We start from the raw sequence: 17,683 nt of genomic DNA on the forward strand, positions 1-17,683 counted from the left end.
CAAGTACACAAGGGAAAATAAATAAGCATAAATATGGGTTGTATTTACAATGGTGTTTGTTCTTCACTGGTTGCCCTTTTCTCGTGGCAACAGGTCACAAATCTTGCTGCTGTGATGTCACACTGTGGTATTTCACCGAGTAGATATGGGAGTTTATCAAAATTGGATTTGTTTTCGAATTCTTTGTGGGTCTGTGTAATCTGAGGGAAATATGTCTCTCTAATATGGTCATACATTGGGCAGCAGGTTAGGAAGTGCAGCTCAGTTTCCACCTCATTTTGTGGGCAGTGTGCACATAGCCTGTCTTCTCTTGAGAGCCATGTCTGCCTACGGCGGTGTTTCTCAATAGCAAGGCTATGCTCACTGAGTCTGTACATAGTCAAAGCTTTCCTTAAGTTTGGGTCAGTCACAGTGTTCAGGTATTCTGCCACTGTGTACTCTCTGTGTAGGGCCAAATAGCATTCTAGTTTGCTCTGTTTTTTTTTTGTTAGTTTTTCCAATGTGTCAAGTAATTATCTTTTTGTTTTCTCATGATTTGGTTGGGTCTAATTGTGCTGCTGTCCTGGGACTTTGATATGGAAGGTTTGGGAATCGCTTCCTTTTAGGTGGTTGTGGAATTGAACGGCTCTTTTCTGGATTTTGATAATTAGTGGGTATCGGCCTAATTCTGCTCTGCATGCATTATTTGGTGTTCTACGTTGTACACGGAGGATATTTTTGCAGAATTCTGCGTGCAGAGTCTCAATTTGGTGTTTGTCCCATTTTGTGAAGTCTTGGTTGGTGAGCGGACCCCAGACCTCACAACTATAAAGGGCAATGGGCTCTATGACTGATTCAAGTATTTTTTGCCAAATCCTAATTGGTATGTTGAAATTATGTTCCTTTTAATGGAATAGAATGCCCTTCTTGCCTTGTCTCTCAGATCATTCGCAGCTTTGTGGAAGTTACCTGTTGCGCTGATGTTTAGGCCAAGGTATGTATAGTTTTTTGTGTGCTCTAGGGCAACAGTGTCTAGATAGAATTTGTATTTGTGGTCCTGGTGACTGGACCTTTTTTGGAACACCATTATTTTGGTCTTACTGAGATTTACTGTCAGGGCCCAGGTCTGACAGAATCTGTGCATAAGATCTAGGTGCTGCTGTAGGCCCTCCTTGGTTGGTGACAGAAGCACCAGATCATCAGCAAACAGCAGACATTTAACTTCGGATTCTAGCAGGGGAGGCCGGGTGCTGCAGACTTTTCTAGTGCCCTCGCCAATTCGTTGATATATATGTTGAAGAGGCTGGGGCTTAAGCTGCATCCCTGTCTCACCCCACAGACATGGGGAAGAAACGTGTGTTTTTTTGCCAATTTTAACCGAACACTTAGTTGTTTGTGTACATGGATTTGATAATGTGGTATGTTTTACCCCCAACACCACTTTCCATCAGTTTGTATAGCAGACCATCATGCCAAATTGAGTCGAAGGCTTGTTTGAAATCAACAAAGCATGAGAAGACTTTTCCTTTGTTTTGGTTTGTTTGGTTGTCAATTAGGGTGTGCAGGGTGAATACATGGTCTGTTGTACGGTAATTTGGTATTAAGCCAATTTGACATTTGCTCAGTACATTGTTTTCATTGAGGAAATGTATGAGTCTGCTGTTAATGATAATGCAGAGGATTTTCCCAAGGTTACTGTTGACGCATATTCCACGGTAGTTATTGGGGTCAAATTTGTCTCCACTTTTGTGGATTGGGGTGATCAGTCCTTGGTTCCAAATATTGGGGAAGATGCCAGAGCCAAGGATGATGTTAAAGAGTTTTAGTATAGCCAATTGGAATTTGTTGTCTGTACATTTGATCATTTCATTGAGGATACCATCAACACCACAGGCCTTTTTGGGTTGGAGGGTTTTTATTTTGTCCTGTAACTCATTCAATGTAATTGGAGAATCCAGTGGGTTCTGGTCTTTAATAGTTGATTCTAAGATCTGTATTTGATCATGTATATGTTTTTCTCTTTATTCTTTTGTTATAGAGCCAAAAGGATTGGAGAAGTGGTTTACGCATACATCTCCATTTTGGATAGATCATTCTTCGTGTTGGTGTTTGTTTAGTGTCTTCCAATTTTCCCAGAAGTGGTTACATTCTATATATTCTTCAATTACATTGAGCTGATTTCTGACGTGCTGTTCCTTCTGTTTCCGTAGTGTATTTCTGTATTGTTTTAGTGATTCACCATAGTGAAGGCGTAGACTCAGGTTTTCTGGGTTTCTGTGTTTTTGGTTGGACAGGTTTCTCAATTTCTTTATTAGATTTTTGCATTCTTCATCAAACCATTTGTCATTGTTGTTCCTTTTCTTCGGTTTTCTATTTGAGATTTTTAGATTTGATAGGGAAGCTGAGAGGTCAAATATACTGTTAAGATTTTCTACTGCCAAGTTTACACCTTCACTATTACAGTGGAACGTTTTACCCAGGAAATTGTCTAAAAGGGATTGAATTTGTTGTTGCCTAATTGTTTTTTGGTAGGTTTCCAAACTGCATTCCTTCCATCTATAGCATTTCTTAATGTTACTCAGTTCCTTTGGCTTTGATGCCTCATGATTGAGTATTGCTCTGTTTAAGTAGACTGTGATTTTGCTGTGGTCTGATAGGGGTGTCAGTGGGCTGACTGTGAACGCTCTGAGAGACTCTGGGTTGAGGTCAGTGATAAAGTAGTCTACAGTACTACTGCCAAGAGATTAGCTGTAGGTGTACCTACCATAGGAGTCCCCTCGAAGCCTACCATTGACTATGTACATACCCAGCGGGCGACAGAGCTGCAGGAGTTGTGACCTGTTTTTGTTGGTTATGTTGTCATAGTTGTGCCTAGGGGGGCATACGGGGGAGGGAATGCTGTCACCTGCAGGCAGGTGTTTGTCCACCTGTGTGCTGAGGGTGTCAGGTTCTTGTCCAGTTTAGTCTCGCCACAGACTAGTACATGTCCCTGGGCCTGGAAATGATTGATTTCCCCCTCCAGGATGGAGAAGCTGTCTTCATTAAGGTATGGGGATTCTAGTGGGGGAAAATAGGTAGCACACAGGAGGACATTTTTCTCTGTTAGGATAATTTCCTTTTGAATTTCTAGCCAAATGTAAAATGTTCCTGTTTTGATTAATTTAATGGAGTGAGTTAGGTCTGCTCTATACCAAATTAGCATACCCCCTGAGTCCCTTCCCTGTTTCACACCTGGTAGTTTGGTGGATGGGACTACCAGCTCTCTGTAACCTAGAGGGCAACCAGTGGGTCCGTCTCCTCTATACCAGGTTTCTTGCAGGATGACAATGTCTGTATAACCGATTTCTTTGGTGAAGTCCGGGTTCCTGCTCTGTAGGCCAAAGGAAGATGACCTCAGGCCTTGGATATTCCAGGATGATATAGTGAAGGCTTTTTGTTCCATAAAGTCTCTCTCTCTCTCTCTCTCTCTCTCTCTCTCTCTCTCTCTCTCTCTCTCTCTCTCTCTCTCTCTCTCTCTCTCTTTCCACTGTACGTGACTTTGTATGATTGATCATCTGTTTCAGGAGGGAAAGTACTGGGGGAAAATTTACTCCCATAGTGAGACTAAGCAATTAATATGATCAAAGTCTATTAAACTGAATATCTGACTCCGTTTAACATTCTACTGAAACAATGTACAATCAAGTATTATGCGTTTAGCTGACTAAGATCGAAAAATGGTGTTGAGAAGCAAATTAACTTTGTCAAATGAAAGGATTCACGTACAAGGCGTAAAGTTTAAGTTACAATACTGACATTAATAAAGCTTCTAGGCATATAGATCCTCAGGTTACAGGACAAACCATGAACAAAAAGATGTTTACTAGGCCAGAGGCAAGAAGCTCTAGGAAATGAGAATTAATCATTCAACCTTCCTCCATGGACTGGATACAAGGTAAGAGAGAGAGAGAGAGAGAGAGAGAGCCAAGGCATTTAATTCCATTTATATCATCTGAAGGTGTGACCTTCTCAACCCAAAACCAACCACCATTTTTGACATTACGCTATTATCCAGAGGGACTTACAGGAGCAATTAGGGTTTAAGTGCCTTGCGACCTTTCGGGTTACTGGCCCAATGCACTTAACTGCTAAGCTCCCTGCCGCCCAGTTCTATCCGGAACCAAAAAAGGGTTCTGCCTGACCAATCCAACAATACCAAGGTTACACTAACCTAAACACTCGAGCCCAATCTTCACAGGGTGTCACAGCATCTAAAGGATTGTAAATAAGACACACAACACAAAAAAAACCTGTTGCAGAGTGATTCAGAGTTCACTCTGTACAGAGATCATACATCCATAAAGATAGCATCAGAGTTATCCTCAGTGAACAGTTACCACGGAGATCATACATCCATAAAGATAGCATCAGAGTCATCCTCAATGAACAGTTACCACGGAGATCATACATCCATAAAGATAGCATCAGAGTCATCCTCAGTGAACAGTTACCATGGAGATCATACATCCATAAAGATAGCATCAGAGTCATCCTCAATGAACAGTTACCACGGAGATCATACATCCATAAAGATAGCATCAGAGTCATCCTCAGTGAACAGTTACCATGGAGATCATACATCCATAAAGATAGCATCAGAGTCATCCTCAATGAACAGTTACCACGGAGATCATACATCCATAAAGATAGCATCAGAGTCATCCTCAGTGATCACATTTCAGATAGATGCTATAGTATTATTCTGTCACATTCAATATAATTTAGCCCAAACAACTACCTCTTTCCCAACTGTATTTAATTTGTATTTATTTATTTATTTTGCTCCTTTGCACCCCATTATTTTTATTTCTACTTTGCACATTCTTCCATTGCAAAACTACCATTCCAGTGTTTTACTTGCTATATTGTATTTACTTTGCCACCATGGCCTTTTTTGCCTTTACCTCCCTTCTGACCTCATATGCTCACATTGTATATAGACTTGTTTATACTGTATTATTGACTGTATGTTTGTTTTACTCCATGTGTAACTCTGTGTCGTTGTATCTGTCGAACTGCTTTGCTTTATCTTGGCCAGGTCGCAATTGTAAATGAGAACTTGTTCTCAACTTGCCTACCTGGTTAAATAAAGGTGAAATAAAAAAAAAATATTTAAAAAATAGTCAGTCCTCTGGATACTGTAACAGAGACACATTCAATAGTCAGTCCTCTGGATACTGTAACAGAGACACATTCAATAGTCAGTCCTCTGGATACTGTAACAGAGATATAGTCAGTCCTCTGGATACTGTAACAGAGATATAGTCAGTCCTCTGGATATTGTAACAGAGACACATTCAATAGTCAGTCCTCTGGATATTGTAACAGAGACACATTCAATAGTCAGTCCTCTGGATACTGTAACAGAGACACATTCAATAGTCAGTCCTCTGGATACTGTAACAGAGATATAGTCAGTCCTCTGGATACTGTAACAGAGATATAGTCAGTCCTCTGGATACTGTAACAGAGACACATTCAATAGTCAGTCCTCTGGATACTGTAACAGAGACACATTCAATAGTCAGTCCTCTGGATACTGTAACAGAGACACATTCAATAGTCAGTACTCTGGATACTGTAACAGAGACACATTCAATAGTCAGTCCTCTGGATACTGTAACAGAGATATAGTCAGTCCTCTGGATACTGTAACAGAGACACATTCAATAGTCAGTCCTCTGGATACTGTAACAGAGACACATTCAATAGTCAGTCCTCTGGATACTGTAACAGAGACACATTCAATAGTCAGTACTCTGGATACTGTAACAGAGACACATTCAATAGTCAGTCCTCTGGATACTGTAACAGAGACACATTCAATAGTCAGTACTCTGGATACTGTAACAGAGACACATTCAATAGTCAGTCCTCTGGATACTGTAACAGAGACACATTCAATAGTCAGTCCTCTGGATACTGTAACAGAGACACATTCAATAGTCAGTACTCTGGATACTGTAACAGAGACACATTCAATAGTCAGTACTCTGGATACTGTAACAGAGACACATTCAATAGTCAGTACTCTGGATACTGTAACAGAGACACATTCAATAGTCAGTACTCTGGATACTGTAACAGAGACACATTCAATAGTCAGTCCTCTGGATACTGTAACAGAGATATAGTCAGTCCTCTGGATACTGTAACAGAGACACATTCAATAGTCAGTCCTCTGGATACTGTAACAGAGATATAGTCAGTCCTCTGGATACTGTAACAGAGATATAGTCAGTCCTCTGGATACTGTAACAGAGATATAGTCAGTCCTCTGGATACTGTAACAGAGATATAGTCAGTCCTCTGGATACTGTAACAGAGATATAGTCAGTCCTCTGGATACTGTAACAGAGATATAGTCAGTCCTCTGGATACTGTAACAGAGACACATTCAATAGTCAGTCCTCTGGATACTGTAACAGAGATATAGTCAGTCCTCTGGATACTGTAACAGAGACACATTCAATAGTCAGTCCTCTGGATACTGTAACAGAGATATAGTCAGTCCTCTGGATACTGTAACAGAGACACATTCAATAGTCAGTCCTCTGGATACTGTAACAGAGATATAGTCAGTCCTCTGGATACTGTAACAGAGATATAGTCAGTCCTCTGGATACTGTAACAGAGATATAGTCAGTCCTCTGGATACTGTAACAGAGACACATTCAATAGTCAGTCCTCTGGATACTGTAACAGAGACACATTCAATAGTCAGTCCTCTGGATACTGTAACAGAGATATAGTCAGTCCTCTGGATACTGTAACAGAGACACATTCAATAGTCAGTCCTCTGGATACTGTAACAGAGATATAGTCAGTCCTCTGGATACTGTAACAGAGACACATTCAATAGTCAGTCCTCTGGATACTGTAACAGAGATATAGTCAGTCCTCTGGATACTGTAACAGAGATATAGTCAGTCCTCTGGATACTGTAACAGAGATATAGTCAGTCCTCTGGATACTGTAACAGAGATATAGTCAGTCCTCTGGATACTGTAACAGAGATATAGTCAGTCCTCTGGATACTGTAACAGAGATATAGTCAGTCCTCTGGATACTGTAACAGAGATATAGTCAGTCCTCTGGATACTGTAACAGAGATATAGTCAGTCCTCTGGATACTGTAACAGAGACACATTCAATAGTCAGTCCTCTGGATACTGTAACAGAGATATAGTCAGTCCTCTGGATACTGTAACAGAGATATAGTCAGTCCTCTAGATACTGTAACAGAGATATAGTCAGTCCTCTGGATACTGTAACAGAGATATAGTCAGTCCTCTGGATACTGTAACAGAGATATAGTCAGTCCTCTAGATACTGTAACAGAGATATGGTCAGTCCTCTAGATACTGTAACAGAGATATAGTCAGTCCTCTGGATACTGTAACAGAGACATTGTGGCCCCTCAGAGTGGGAAGGACATACTGACCCTTAGGCATTGTCTTGTGCTATTTTACTTTCTTTTTTTATTTAACCTTTATTTAACTAGACAGGTCAGTTAAGAACAAATTCTTATTTACAACGACAGCCTAGGAACAGTGGGTTAACTGCCTTGTTCAGGGGCAGAACTACAGATTTTGACCTTGTCAGCTCGGGGAGTCAATCCAGCAACCTTTAGTTTACTGGCCCAACACTCTAACCACTAGACTACCTGCCATGTTGGCCGGAGGTGACAGAGAGGACATATATTAGGGCCGAGCCTACAGACTGTTGAATATTCAGGACGTCCTGATGGGTCCTGCTTTGTGATTGGTCAGGAGTGACATTTGACCTGGGATGTTTTTAATGATGTAATTATGCACACTCTAGAATGCCCTTCAAGCCAATCGGAAATGAGTATTCAACAATGGCGTGGTAAAAGGTGTGTAATATGTAAGTTATTTCTGTCTTGTAACAGCAGTGCCAGTGGCTCCAGTCAACGTATCGGTAAGTCAGCTGAGATCAGACTCCGCCCTCATCATCTGGAGTGTACCACAGGGAGACATTGTCATCGGCTACGTCATCTCACAACAGGTAGGAGATAATACGGAAAGATATATATATAATATACACTAACCGGTCAAATATTTTTTTCTCTCACTATTTTCTCAATTGTAGAATAATAATGAAGACATCAAAACTATGAAATAACACATATGGAATCATGTAGTAACCAATCAATCAAAGTGCTGTACAGAAACACAGCCTAAAACCCCAAACAACAAGCAATGCAGGTGTAGAAGCACGGTGGCTAGGAAAAACTCCCTAGAAAGGCCAGAACCTAGGAAGAAACCTAGAGAGGAACGAGGCTATGAGGGGTTGGCCAGTCCTCTTCTGGCTGTGCCGGGTGGAGATTATAACGGAACATGGCAAAGATGTTCAAATGTTCATAGATGACCAGCAGGGTCAAATAATAATAATCACAGTGGTTGTCGAGAATGCAACAGGTCAGCACCTCATGAGTAAATGTCAGTTGGCTTTTCAAAGACGATCATTCTACCGCTCCTGCTGTCTGTAGAGAGTTGAAAACAGCAGGTCTGGGACAGGGAGCACGTCCGGTGAACAGGTCAGGGTTCCATAGCCTCAGGCAGAACAGTTGAAACTAGAGCAGCAGCACGGCCAGGTAGACTGAGGACAACAAAGAGTCATCATGTCAGGTAGTCCTGAGGCATGGTCCTAGGGCTCAGGTCCTCCGAGGGAGAGAAAGAAAGAAAGAAAGAAAGAAAGAGCAAAAGAGAGAATTAGAGAGAGCATACTTACATTCACACAGGACACCGGATAAGACAGGAGAAATACTCCAGATATAACAGACTGAACCTAGCCCCCCGACACATAAACTACTGCAGCATAAATACTGGAGGCTGAGACAGGAGGGGTCGGGAGACACTGTGGCCCTGTCCGACGATACCCCCAGACAGGGCCAAACAGGCAGGATATAACCCCACCCACTTTGCCAAAGCACAGCCCCCACACCACTAGAGGGATATCTTCAACCACCAACTTACAATCCTGAGACAAGGCCGAGTATAGCCCACAAAGATCTCCGCCACGGCACAACCCAAGGGAAGGCATGGAAGAGCACCAGTAAGCCAGTGACTCAGCCCCTGTAATAGGGTTAGAGGCAGAGAATCCCAGTGGAGAGAGGGGAACCGGCCAGGCAGAGACAGCAAGGGCGGTTCGTTGCTCCAGTGCCTTTCCGTTCAGCTTCACACTCCTGGGCCAGACTACACTCAATCATAGGACCTACTGAAGAGATGAGTCTTCAATAAAGACTTAAAGGTTTAGACCAAGTCTGCGTCTCTCACATGGATAGGCAGACCAATCCATGAAAATGGAGCTCTATAGGAGAAAGCCCTGCCTCCAGCTGTTTGTTTAGAAACCATAGAAACAGTAAGGAGACCTGCGTCTTGTGACCGTAGCGTACGTGTAGGTATGTACGGCAGGACCAAATCAGAGAGATAGGTAGGAGCAAGCCCATGTAATGCTTTGTAGGTTAGCAGTAAAACCTTGTAATCCGCCCTTGCCTTAACAGGAAGCCAGTGTAGAGAGGCTAGCACTGGAGTAATATGATCACATATTTTGGTTCTAGTCAAGATTCTAGCAGCCGTGTTTAGAACTAACTGAAGTTTATTTAGTGCTTCATCCAGGTAGCCGGAAAGTAGAGCATTGCAGTAGTCTAACCTAGAAGGGACAAAAGCATGGATACATGCGTCATTTTTGGACAGAAGGTTTCAGATTTTTGCAATGTTACTTAGATTGAAAAAAGCTGTCCTTGATAGGTTCATCAAAAGAGAAATCAGGGTCCAGAGTAACGCCGAGGTCCTTCACAGTTTTATTTGAGATGACTGTACAACCATCAAGATGAATTGTCAGATCCAACAGCAGATCTCTTTGTTTCTTGGGACCTAGGACTAGCATCTCTGTTTTGGCCAAGTTTAGAAGTAGAAGATTTGCCGCCATCCACTTCCTTATGTCTGAAACACAGGCTTCCAGGGAGGGCAATTTTGGGGCTTCACCGTGTTTCATCGAAATGTACTGTGTGTCATCTGCATAGAAGTGGAAGTTAACATTATGTTTCCGAATGACATCACCATGAGGTAAAATATATATAGAAAACAATAGTGGTCCTAAAACGGAGCCTTGGGGAACACTGACATTTAGAGTTGATTTGTCAGAGGACAAACCATCCAAAGAGACAAACATATCTTTCCGACAAATAAGATCTACACCAGGCCAGAACTTGTCCGTGTAGACCAATTTGGGTTTCCAATCTCTCCAAAAGAATGTGGTGATCGATGGTATCAAAAGCAGCACTAAGGTCTAGGAGAACGAGGATAGATGCAGAGCCTCGGTCCTGCGCCATTAAAAGGTAATTTACCACCTTCACACGTGCAGTCTCAGTGCTATGATGGGGTCTAAAACCAGACTGAAGTGTTCAGGAAGGCAGTGAGTTGCCGTGCAACAGCTTTTTCAAAGATTTTTGAGAAGAATGGGAGATTTTCAACAGTTTTTAAAATATTTTCTGGGTCAAGGTTTGGCTTTTTCAAGAGAGGCTTTATTATTTTATTTTATTACCGCCACTTTAAGTGAGTTTGGTAAACATCCGGTGGATAGAGAGAGACGATTATTATGTTCAACATAGGCGGGCCAAGCACAGGAAGCAGCTCTTTCAGTAGTTTAGTTGGAATAGGGTCCAGTATGCAGCTTGAAGGTTTAGAGGCCATGATTATTTTCATCATTGTGTCAAGAGATATAGTACTAAAACACTTGAGTGTTTCCCTTGATCCTAGGTCCTGGCAGAGTTGTGCAGACTCAGGACAACTGAGCTTTGGAGGACAGCGCAGATTTAAAGAGGAGTCCATAATTTGATTTCTAATGATCATTATCTCTTCCTCAAAGAAGTTCATGAATTTATCACTGTTGAAATGAAAGCCATCCTCTTTTGGGGAATGCTTCTTTTTTAGTTAGCTTTGTGACAGTATCAAAAAATATATATTTTATATTTGAGATTTTTCAAATTGCCACCCTTTGCCTTTGCACACGCTTGGCATTCCCTCAACAAGCTTCATTTGGAATGCTTTCCCAACAATCTTGAAGGAGTTCCTACATATGCTGAGCACTTGATGGCTACTTGGCTACCAGTTAAGTGTGCCTTGAAATCGAAACAAATCATAGACAGTGTCACCAGCAAAGCACCCCCCACAACATCACACCACCTCCTCCATGCTTCACGGTGGGAAATACACATGCAGAGATCATCTGTTCACACACACTGCGCCTCACAAAGACACAGCAGTTGGAACTCATTTGGACATCAGACCAAAGGACAAATTTCCACCGGTCTAATGTCCATTGCTCATGTTTCTTGGCCCAAGCAAGTCTCTTCTTCTTATTGGTGTCCTTTAGTAGTAGTTTGTTTGCAGCAATTTGACCATGAAATCACGCAGTCTCCTCTGAACAGTTTATGTTGAGATCTGTCTGTTACCTGAACTCTGTGTGTGAAGCATGTATTTGGGCTGCAATTTCTGAGGCTCTAATGAACTTTGGGTGTTCCTTTCCTGTGGCGGTCCTCATGAGAGGCATGTTCATCATAGCGTTTGATGGTTTTTGTGACGTCACTTGAAGAAACTTTCAGTTCTTGACATTTTCTGTATTGACTGACCTTTCATGTTATGATGGACTGTCGTTTCTCTTCGCTTATTTGAGCTGTTCTTGCCATAATATGGACTTGGTCTTTTACCAAATAGGGTTCTCTTCTGTATACCACCCCTACCTTGTCACAACACAACTGATTGGTTCAAACGCATTAAGAAGGAAATAAATTCCACAAATGAACTTTTAACAAGGCACGCCTGTTAATTGAAATGCATTCCAGGTGACAACCTCATGAAGCTGGTTGAGAGAATGCCAAGAGTCTGCAAAGCTGTCATCAAGGCAAAGGGTGGCTACTGTGAAAAATCTCAAATGTAACACTTTTTTTGGTTACTACATGATTCCATATGTGTTATTTTATAGTTTTGACGTCTTCACTATTATTAGTAAAAAATAAAGAAAAACCCTTGAATGAGTTGGTGTTTCCAAACTTCTGACTGGTAATGTATGTGTGTGTGTGTGTGTGTGTGTGTGTGTGTGTGTGTGTGTGTGTGTGTGTGTGTGTGTGTGTGTGTGTGTGTGTGTGTGTGTGTGTGTGTGTGTGTGTGTGTGTGTGTGTGTGTGTGTGTGTGTGTGTGTGTGTGTGTGTGTGTGTGTGTGTGTGTGTGTGTGTGTGTGTGTGTGTGTGTGTGTGTGTGTGTGTGTGTGTGTGTGTGTGTGAGTGTGAGTGTGTGTGAGTGTGAGTGTGTGTGTGTGTGTGTGTGTGTGTGTGTGTGTGTGTGTGAGTGTGAGTGTGAGTGTGAGTGTGAGTGTGTGTGTGTGTGTGTGTGTGTGTGTGTGTGTGTGTGTGTGTGTGTGTGTGTGTGTGTGTGTGTGTGTGTGTGTGTGTGTGTAGAGGCAGGACGGGCTGATGCAGCGCTCCATTCGGGAGGTGAACTCGTCGAGTCGAGCGTGCGTGTTGTGGGACCTGGATGAAGACACACACTATAGCGTACAGGTACAGGTTAGAGGTCAGGGGGTAGAGGTAGAGGTCAGGGGGTAGAGGTAGAGGTCAGGGGGAAGAGGTGGAGATCAGGGGTAGAGGTAGAGATCAGGGGTAGAGGTAGAGGTCAGGGGGTAGAGGTGGAGGTCAGGGGTAGAGGTAGAGATCAGGGGTAGAGGTGGAGGTCAGGGGTAGAGGTGGAGGTCAGGGGGTAGAGGTGGAGGTCAGGGGTAGAGGTGGAGGTCAGGGGGTAGAGGTGGAGATCAGGGGTAGAGGTAGAGATCAGGGGTTAGAGGTCAGGGGGTAGAGGTGGAGGTCAGGGGTAGAGGTGGAGATCAGGGGTAGAGGTAGAGGTCAGGGGTTAGAGGTCAGGGGGTAGAGGTGGAGGTCAGGGGTTAGGTAGAGATCAGGGGGTAGAGGTAGAGGTCAGGGGTTAGAGGTCAGGGGGTAGAGGTGGAGGTCAGGGGTTAGAGGTCAGGGGGTAGAGGTAGAGGTCAGGGAATAGAGGTCAGGGGTAGAGGTAGAGGTCAACACAATGCCACAGATGTCTCAAGTTTTGAGGAAGCGTGCAATTGGCATTCTAACTGCAGGAATGTTCACCAGAGCCGTTGCCAGAGAATCTAAACAACAACAAACAGCAGGGAGTTAGACAGCCACAAGTCCGGGACAATCCAGCGGTCTCAGCCACATGGGCTAACTGCGGCGCAGGCTGTGTTCAAGGAGTCAAGGAAACCTTGCTATCTTAATAGCTAGTTAGCAGCTAGGCTAGCTGCTATGCCCAGCAGCTCTTTAGACTCTTGGTCAGCAGGATCCCTGGACAGATAGTAATGGTCCCAGCACCTGATGCTAACCACATCATGGGATCCAAAATTCAAAAAAGGTAGCTAGTAACCAAACTTTTTCAACAGAACACTTTTTCAGAGACTTTTTAAAAAAACGAACCGAGTTCTCCCTCATTCCTGCATTCAACACGTGAGGGGGTTGCAGGTCTGATTGTGTTTTATATCTTAGGTCCAGTCCATAGGTCTTCAGGGAGACAGCCAGCCCAGTCACACTGTGCACTTCAGGACCCTGGAGAAGACTGATCACTACCCTATAGGAAGCATAGACGGTAGACACACACATGCAAACATACACACACACAGACATGGACGCACACACATACACACATGCATGCACACACACGTGCATGCATATACAAACAGTAACTTTTCCCCCTCTACCCTAGATGACCCGACCATGGAAGGGATGGATCTGACCCCTAACCTGCAGACTGGAGAACTACTCATCGTCACCACTGTACTGCTACTCTGGGCAGGTTGGTCTCTCTGTGTGTGTGTGTGTGTGTGTCTTCAACCCCCTGTCTCCTGTCCCTTCTCTGTTCTGTCTTCAACCCCCTGTCCTCTGTCTCCTCTCTGTTCTGTCTTCAACCCTCTGTCTCCTCTATGTTCTGTCTTCAACCCCTGTCCTCTGTCCCCTCTCTGTTCTGTCTTCAACCCTCTGTCTCCTGTCTTCAACCCCCTGTCCTCTGTCTCCTCTCTGTTCTGTCTTCAACACCCTGTCCTCTGTCCCCTCTCTGTTCTGTCTTCAACCCCTGTCCTCTGTCTCCTCTCTGTTCTGTCTTCAACCCCCTGTCCTCTGTCTCCTGTCTCCTCTCTGTTCTGTCTTCAACCCTCTGTCCTCTGTCTCCTCTCTGTTCTGTCTTCAACCCTCTGTCCTCTGTCTCCTCTCTGTTCTGTCTTCAACCCCTGTCCTCTGTCTCCTCTCTGTTCTATCTTCAACCCTCTGTCCTCTGTCTCCTCTCTGTTCTGTCTTCAACCCTCTGTCCTCTGTTCTGTCTTCTCTGTCCTCTGTCTCTCTCTGTTCTGTCTTCAACCCTCTGTCCTCTGTCTCCTCTCTGTTCTGTCTTCAACCCCTGTCCTCTGTCTCTCTCTGTTCTGTCGTCAACCCTCTGTCTCCTGTCTCCTCTCTGTCTGTCTGTCTCAATCCTCTGTCCTCTCTCTGTTCTGTCTTCAACCCCTGTCCTCTGTCTCCTCTCTGTTCTGTCTTCAACCCCTGTCCTCTGTCTCCTCTCTGTTCTGTCTCAAACCTCTGTCCTTCTGTTCTGTCTTCAACCCTCTGTCCTCTCTGTTCTGTCTTCAACCCTCTGTCCTCTGTCTCCTCTCTGTTCTGTCTTCAACCCCTGTCCTCTGTCTCCTCTCTGTTCTGTCTTCAACCCCTTGTACTCTGTCTCATCTCTGTTCTATCTTCAACCCTCTGTCTCATGTCTCCTCTCTGTCTGTCTTCAACCCTCTGTCCTCTGTTCTGTCTTCAACCCCTGTCCTCTGTCCTCTGTTCTGTCTTCAACCCCCTGTCCTCTGTCTCCTCTCTGTTCTGTCTTCAACCATCTGTCCTCTGTCTCCTCTCTGTTCTGTCTTCAACCCCTGTCCTCTGTCTCCTCTCTGTTCTATCTTCAACCCCTGTCCTCTGTCCTCTCTCTGTTCTATCTTCAACCCCTTGTCCTCTGTCTCCTCTCTGTTCTGTCTTCAACCCCCTGTCCTCTGTCTCCTCTCTGTTCTATCTTCAACCCTCTGTCCTCTGTCTCCTCTCTGTTCTGTCTTCAACCCTCTGTCCTCTCTCTGTTCTGTCTTCAACCCCCTGTCCTCTGTCTCCTCTCTGTTCTGTCTTCAACCCTCTGTCCTCTGTCTCCTCTCTGTTCTGTCTTCAACCCCCTGTCCTCTGTCTCCTCTCTGTTCTGTCGTCAACCCTCTGTCTCCTGTCTCCTTGTCTGTCTTCAATCCTCTGTCCTCTCTCTGTTCTGTCTTCAACCCCTGTCCTCTGTCTCCTCTCTGTTCTGTCTTCAACCCCCTGTCCTCTGTCTCCTCTCTGTTCTGTCTTCAAACCTCTGTCCTCTCTCTGTTCTGTCTTCAACCCTCTGTCCTCTGTCTCCTCTCTGTTCTGTCTTCAACCCCCTGTCCTCTGTCTCCTCTCTGTTCTGTCTTCAACCCCTTGTACTCTGTCTCATCTCTGTTCTATCTTCAACCCTCTGTCTCATGTCTCCTCTCTGTCTGTCTTCAACCCTCTGTCCTCTCTCTGTTCTGTCTTCAACCCCCTGTCCTCTGTCCTCTCTCTGTTCTGTCTTCAACCCTCTGTCCTCTGTCTCCTCTCTGTTCTGTCTTCAACCCCCTGTCCTCTGTCTCCTCTCTGTTCTGTCTTCAACCATCTGTCCTCTGTCTCCTCTCTGTTCTGTCTTCAACCCCTGTCCTCTGTCCTCTCTCTGTTCTGTCTTCAACCCTCTGTCCTCTGTCTCCTCTCTGTTCTGTCTTCAACCCCCTGTCCTCTGTCTCCTCTCTGTTCTGTCTTCAACCATCTGTCCTCTGTCTCCTCTCTGTTCTGTCTTCAACCCCCTGTCCTCTGTCTCCTCTCTGTTCTATCTTCAACCCCTGTCCTCTGTCTCCTCTCTGTTCTGTCTTCAACCCCCTGTCCTCTGTCTCCTCTCTGTTCTGTCTTCAACCCCCTGTCCTCTGTCTCCTCTCTGTTCTGTCTTCAACCCCCTGTTCTCTCTCCTCTCCAGCGGTAATAGCTCTGTTCTGTCGTCAGTATGACATCATCAAGGACAATGACTACAAGGACAAACCCAAACGCCCCTATGTTCGGACCGAACCATCTTACTACAGCACCAGCGTCTCGGCTCAGAGCACGCCACTCTACTACAACGGGGGGGTACAAGGCAGCAAGGTGATAAACAAAGTTTTAATTTACAAGGATGTGTTTGTGTCATCAGTGTATAACTCAATTCTTCTCTCTGTCAGTTCCACAGGACCTCCTCTTCCTCTTCCATCATCAGAGTGTGACAGGATCTCCTCCTCTTCCTCCATCATCAGTCTGTGACAGGTTCTCCTCCTCCTCCATCATCAGTCTGTGACAGAGCCTCCTCCTCTTCCTCCTCCATCATCAGACTGTGATAGGATCTTCTCCTCTTCCTCCATCATCAGTCTGTAACAGAACCTCCTCCTCCTCCTCCATCATCAGTCTGTGACAGGATCTTCTCCTCTTCCTCCATCATCAGTCTGTAACAGAACCTCCTCCTCCTCCTCCATCATCAGTGTGACAGGATCTCCTCCTCCTCCTCCATCATCAGTCTGTGACAGGATCTCCTCCTCTTCCTCCATCATCAGTCTGTGACAGGATCTCCTCCTCCTCCTCCATCATCAGAGTGTGACAGGATCTCCTCCTCCTCCTCCATCATCAGTCTGTGACAGGATCTCCTCCTCTTCCTCCATCATCAGTCTGTGACAGGATCTCCTCCTTCTCCATCATCAGTCTGTGACAGAGCCTCCTCCTCTTCCTCCTCCATCATCAGAGTGTGACAGGATCTCCTCCTCCTCCTCCATCATCAGTCTGTGACAGGATCTCCTCCTCCTCTTCCTCCATCATCAGTCTGTGACAGGATCTCCTCCTCCTCCTCCATCATCAGTCTGTGACAGGACCTCCTCCTCCATCATCAGTCTGTGACAAAGCCTCCTCCTCGTCTTCCTCCATCATCAGACGGTGACAGGATCTCCTCCTCCTCCATCAGAGTGTGACATCAGGAAGTGACACAAGTCTAAAGGAAGTGACACAAGCATAAAGGAAGTGACACAAGCATAAAGGAAGTGACACAAGCATAAAGGAAGTGACACAACTGTACAGTAAGTGTCTTAGATGACTTGAGTACATGTCCGATCAAGAGCCCAGTTCCCTTTTTTCAGTTCAGTGGCTGAAACCATCCCTCTACTATTCAGAACGGAGTATTTGACAAAGGGAATCTTGATATTGTCACAGCAATACCACCATACACCAAACATGTTTAAGGAACAAGAGAGGAAGGAGCAAGGGGAAGACCTTCTGACAGAAAGGGACGAGGCAAATGTCATCCAGCTAGTGGACTACTTCTCCCCAGCTACTGGACTACTTCTCCCCAGCTACTGGACTACTTCTCCCCAGCTAGTGGACTACTTCTCCCCAGCTAGTGGACTACTTCTCCCCAGCTAGTGGACTACTTCTCCCCAGCTAGTGAACTACTTCTCCCCACTACTTCTCCCCAGCTAGTGAACTACTTCTCCCCAGCTAGTGGAC

General features: G+C 44.7%; 1 protein-coding gene across 2 annotated transcripts in view; it reads left to right on the forward strand.

The window, feature by feature from the left end:
• The window catches only part of LOC112239014 (fibronectin type III domain-containing protein 4-like), a 21,648-nt gene extending 5,188 nt beyond the window's left edge, over nucleotides 1-16,460 (forward strand). Inside the window, exons 3-8 of one of the 2 annotated variants that reach the window (XM_042330236.1) lie at nucleotides 7,931-8,046; nucleotides 12,500-12,601; nucleotides 13,598-13,697; nucleotides 13,815-13,904; nucleotides 16,140-16,303; nucleotides 16,378-16,430. In XM_042330236.1, the coding sequence (XP_042186170.1) occupies nucleotides 7,931-8,046; nucleotides 12,500-12,601; nucleotides 13,598-13,697; nucleotides 13,815-13,904; nucleotides 16,140-16,303; nucleotides 16,378-16,419 (614 nt within the window). In that variant the 3' untranslated portion in view covers nucleotides 16,420-16,430. Of the gene's footprint in view, nucleotides 1-7,930; nucleotides 8,047-12,499; nucleotides 12,602-13,597; nucleotides 13,698-13,814; nucleotides 13,905-16,139 lie in introns of both variants that reach the window. The other variant, XM_042330235.1, reaches the window with a different exon arrangement.
• The last annotated feature ends 1,223 nt before the right edge of the window (nucleotides 16,461-17,683 follow it).

The sequence above is a fragment of the Oncorhynchus tshawytscha genome, linkage group LG11, assembly GCF_018296145.1.
Source record: "Oncorhynchus tshawytscha isolate Ot180627B linkage group LG11, Otsh_v2.0, whole genome shotgun sequence".
Taxonomy (NCBI): domain Eukaryota; kingdom Metazoa; phylum Chordata; class Actinopteri; order Salmoniformes; family Salmonidae; genus Oncorhynchus; species Oncorhynchus tshawytscha.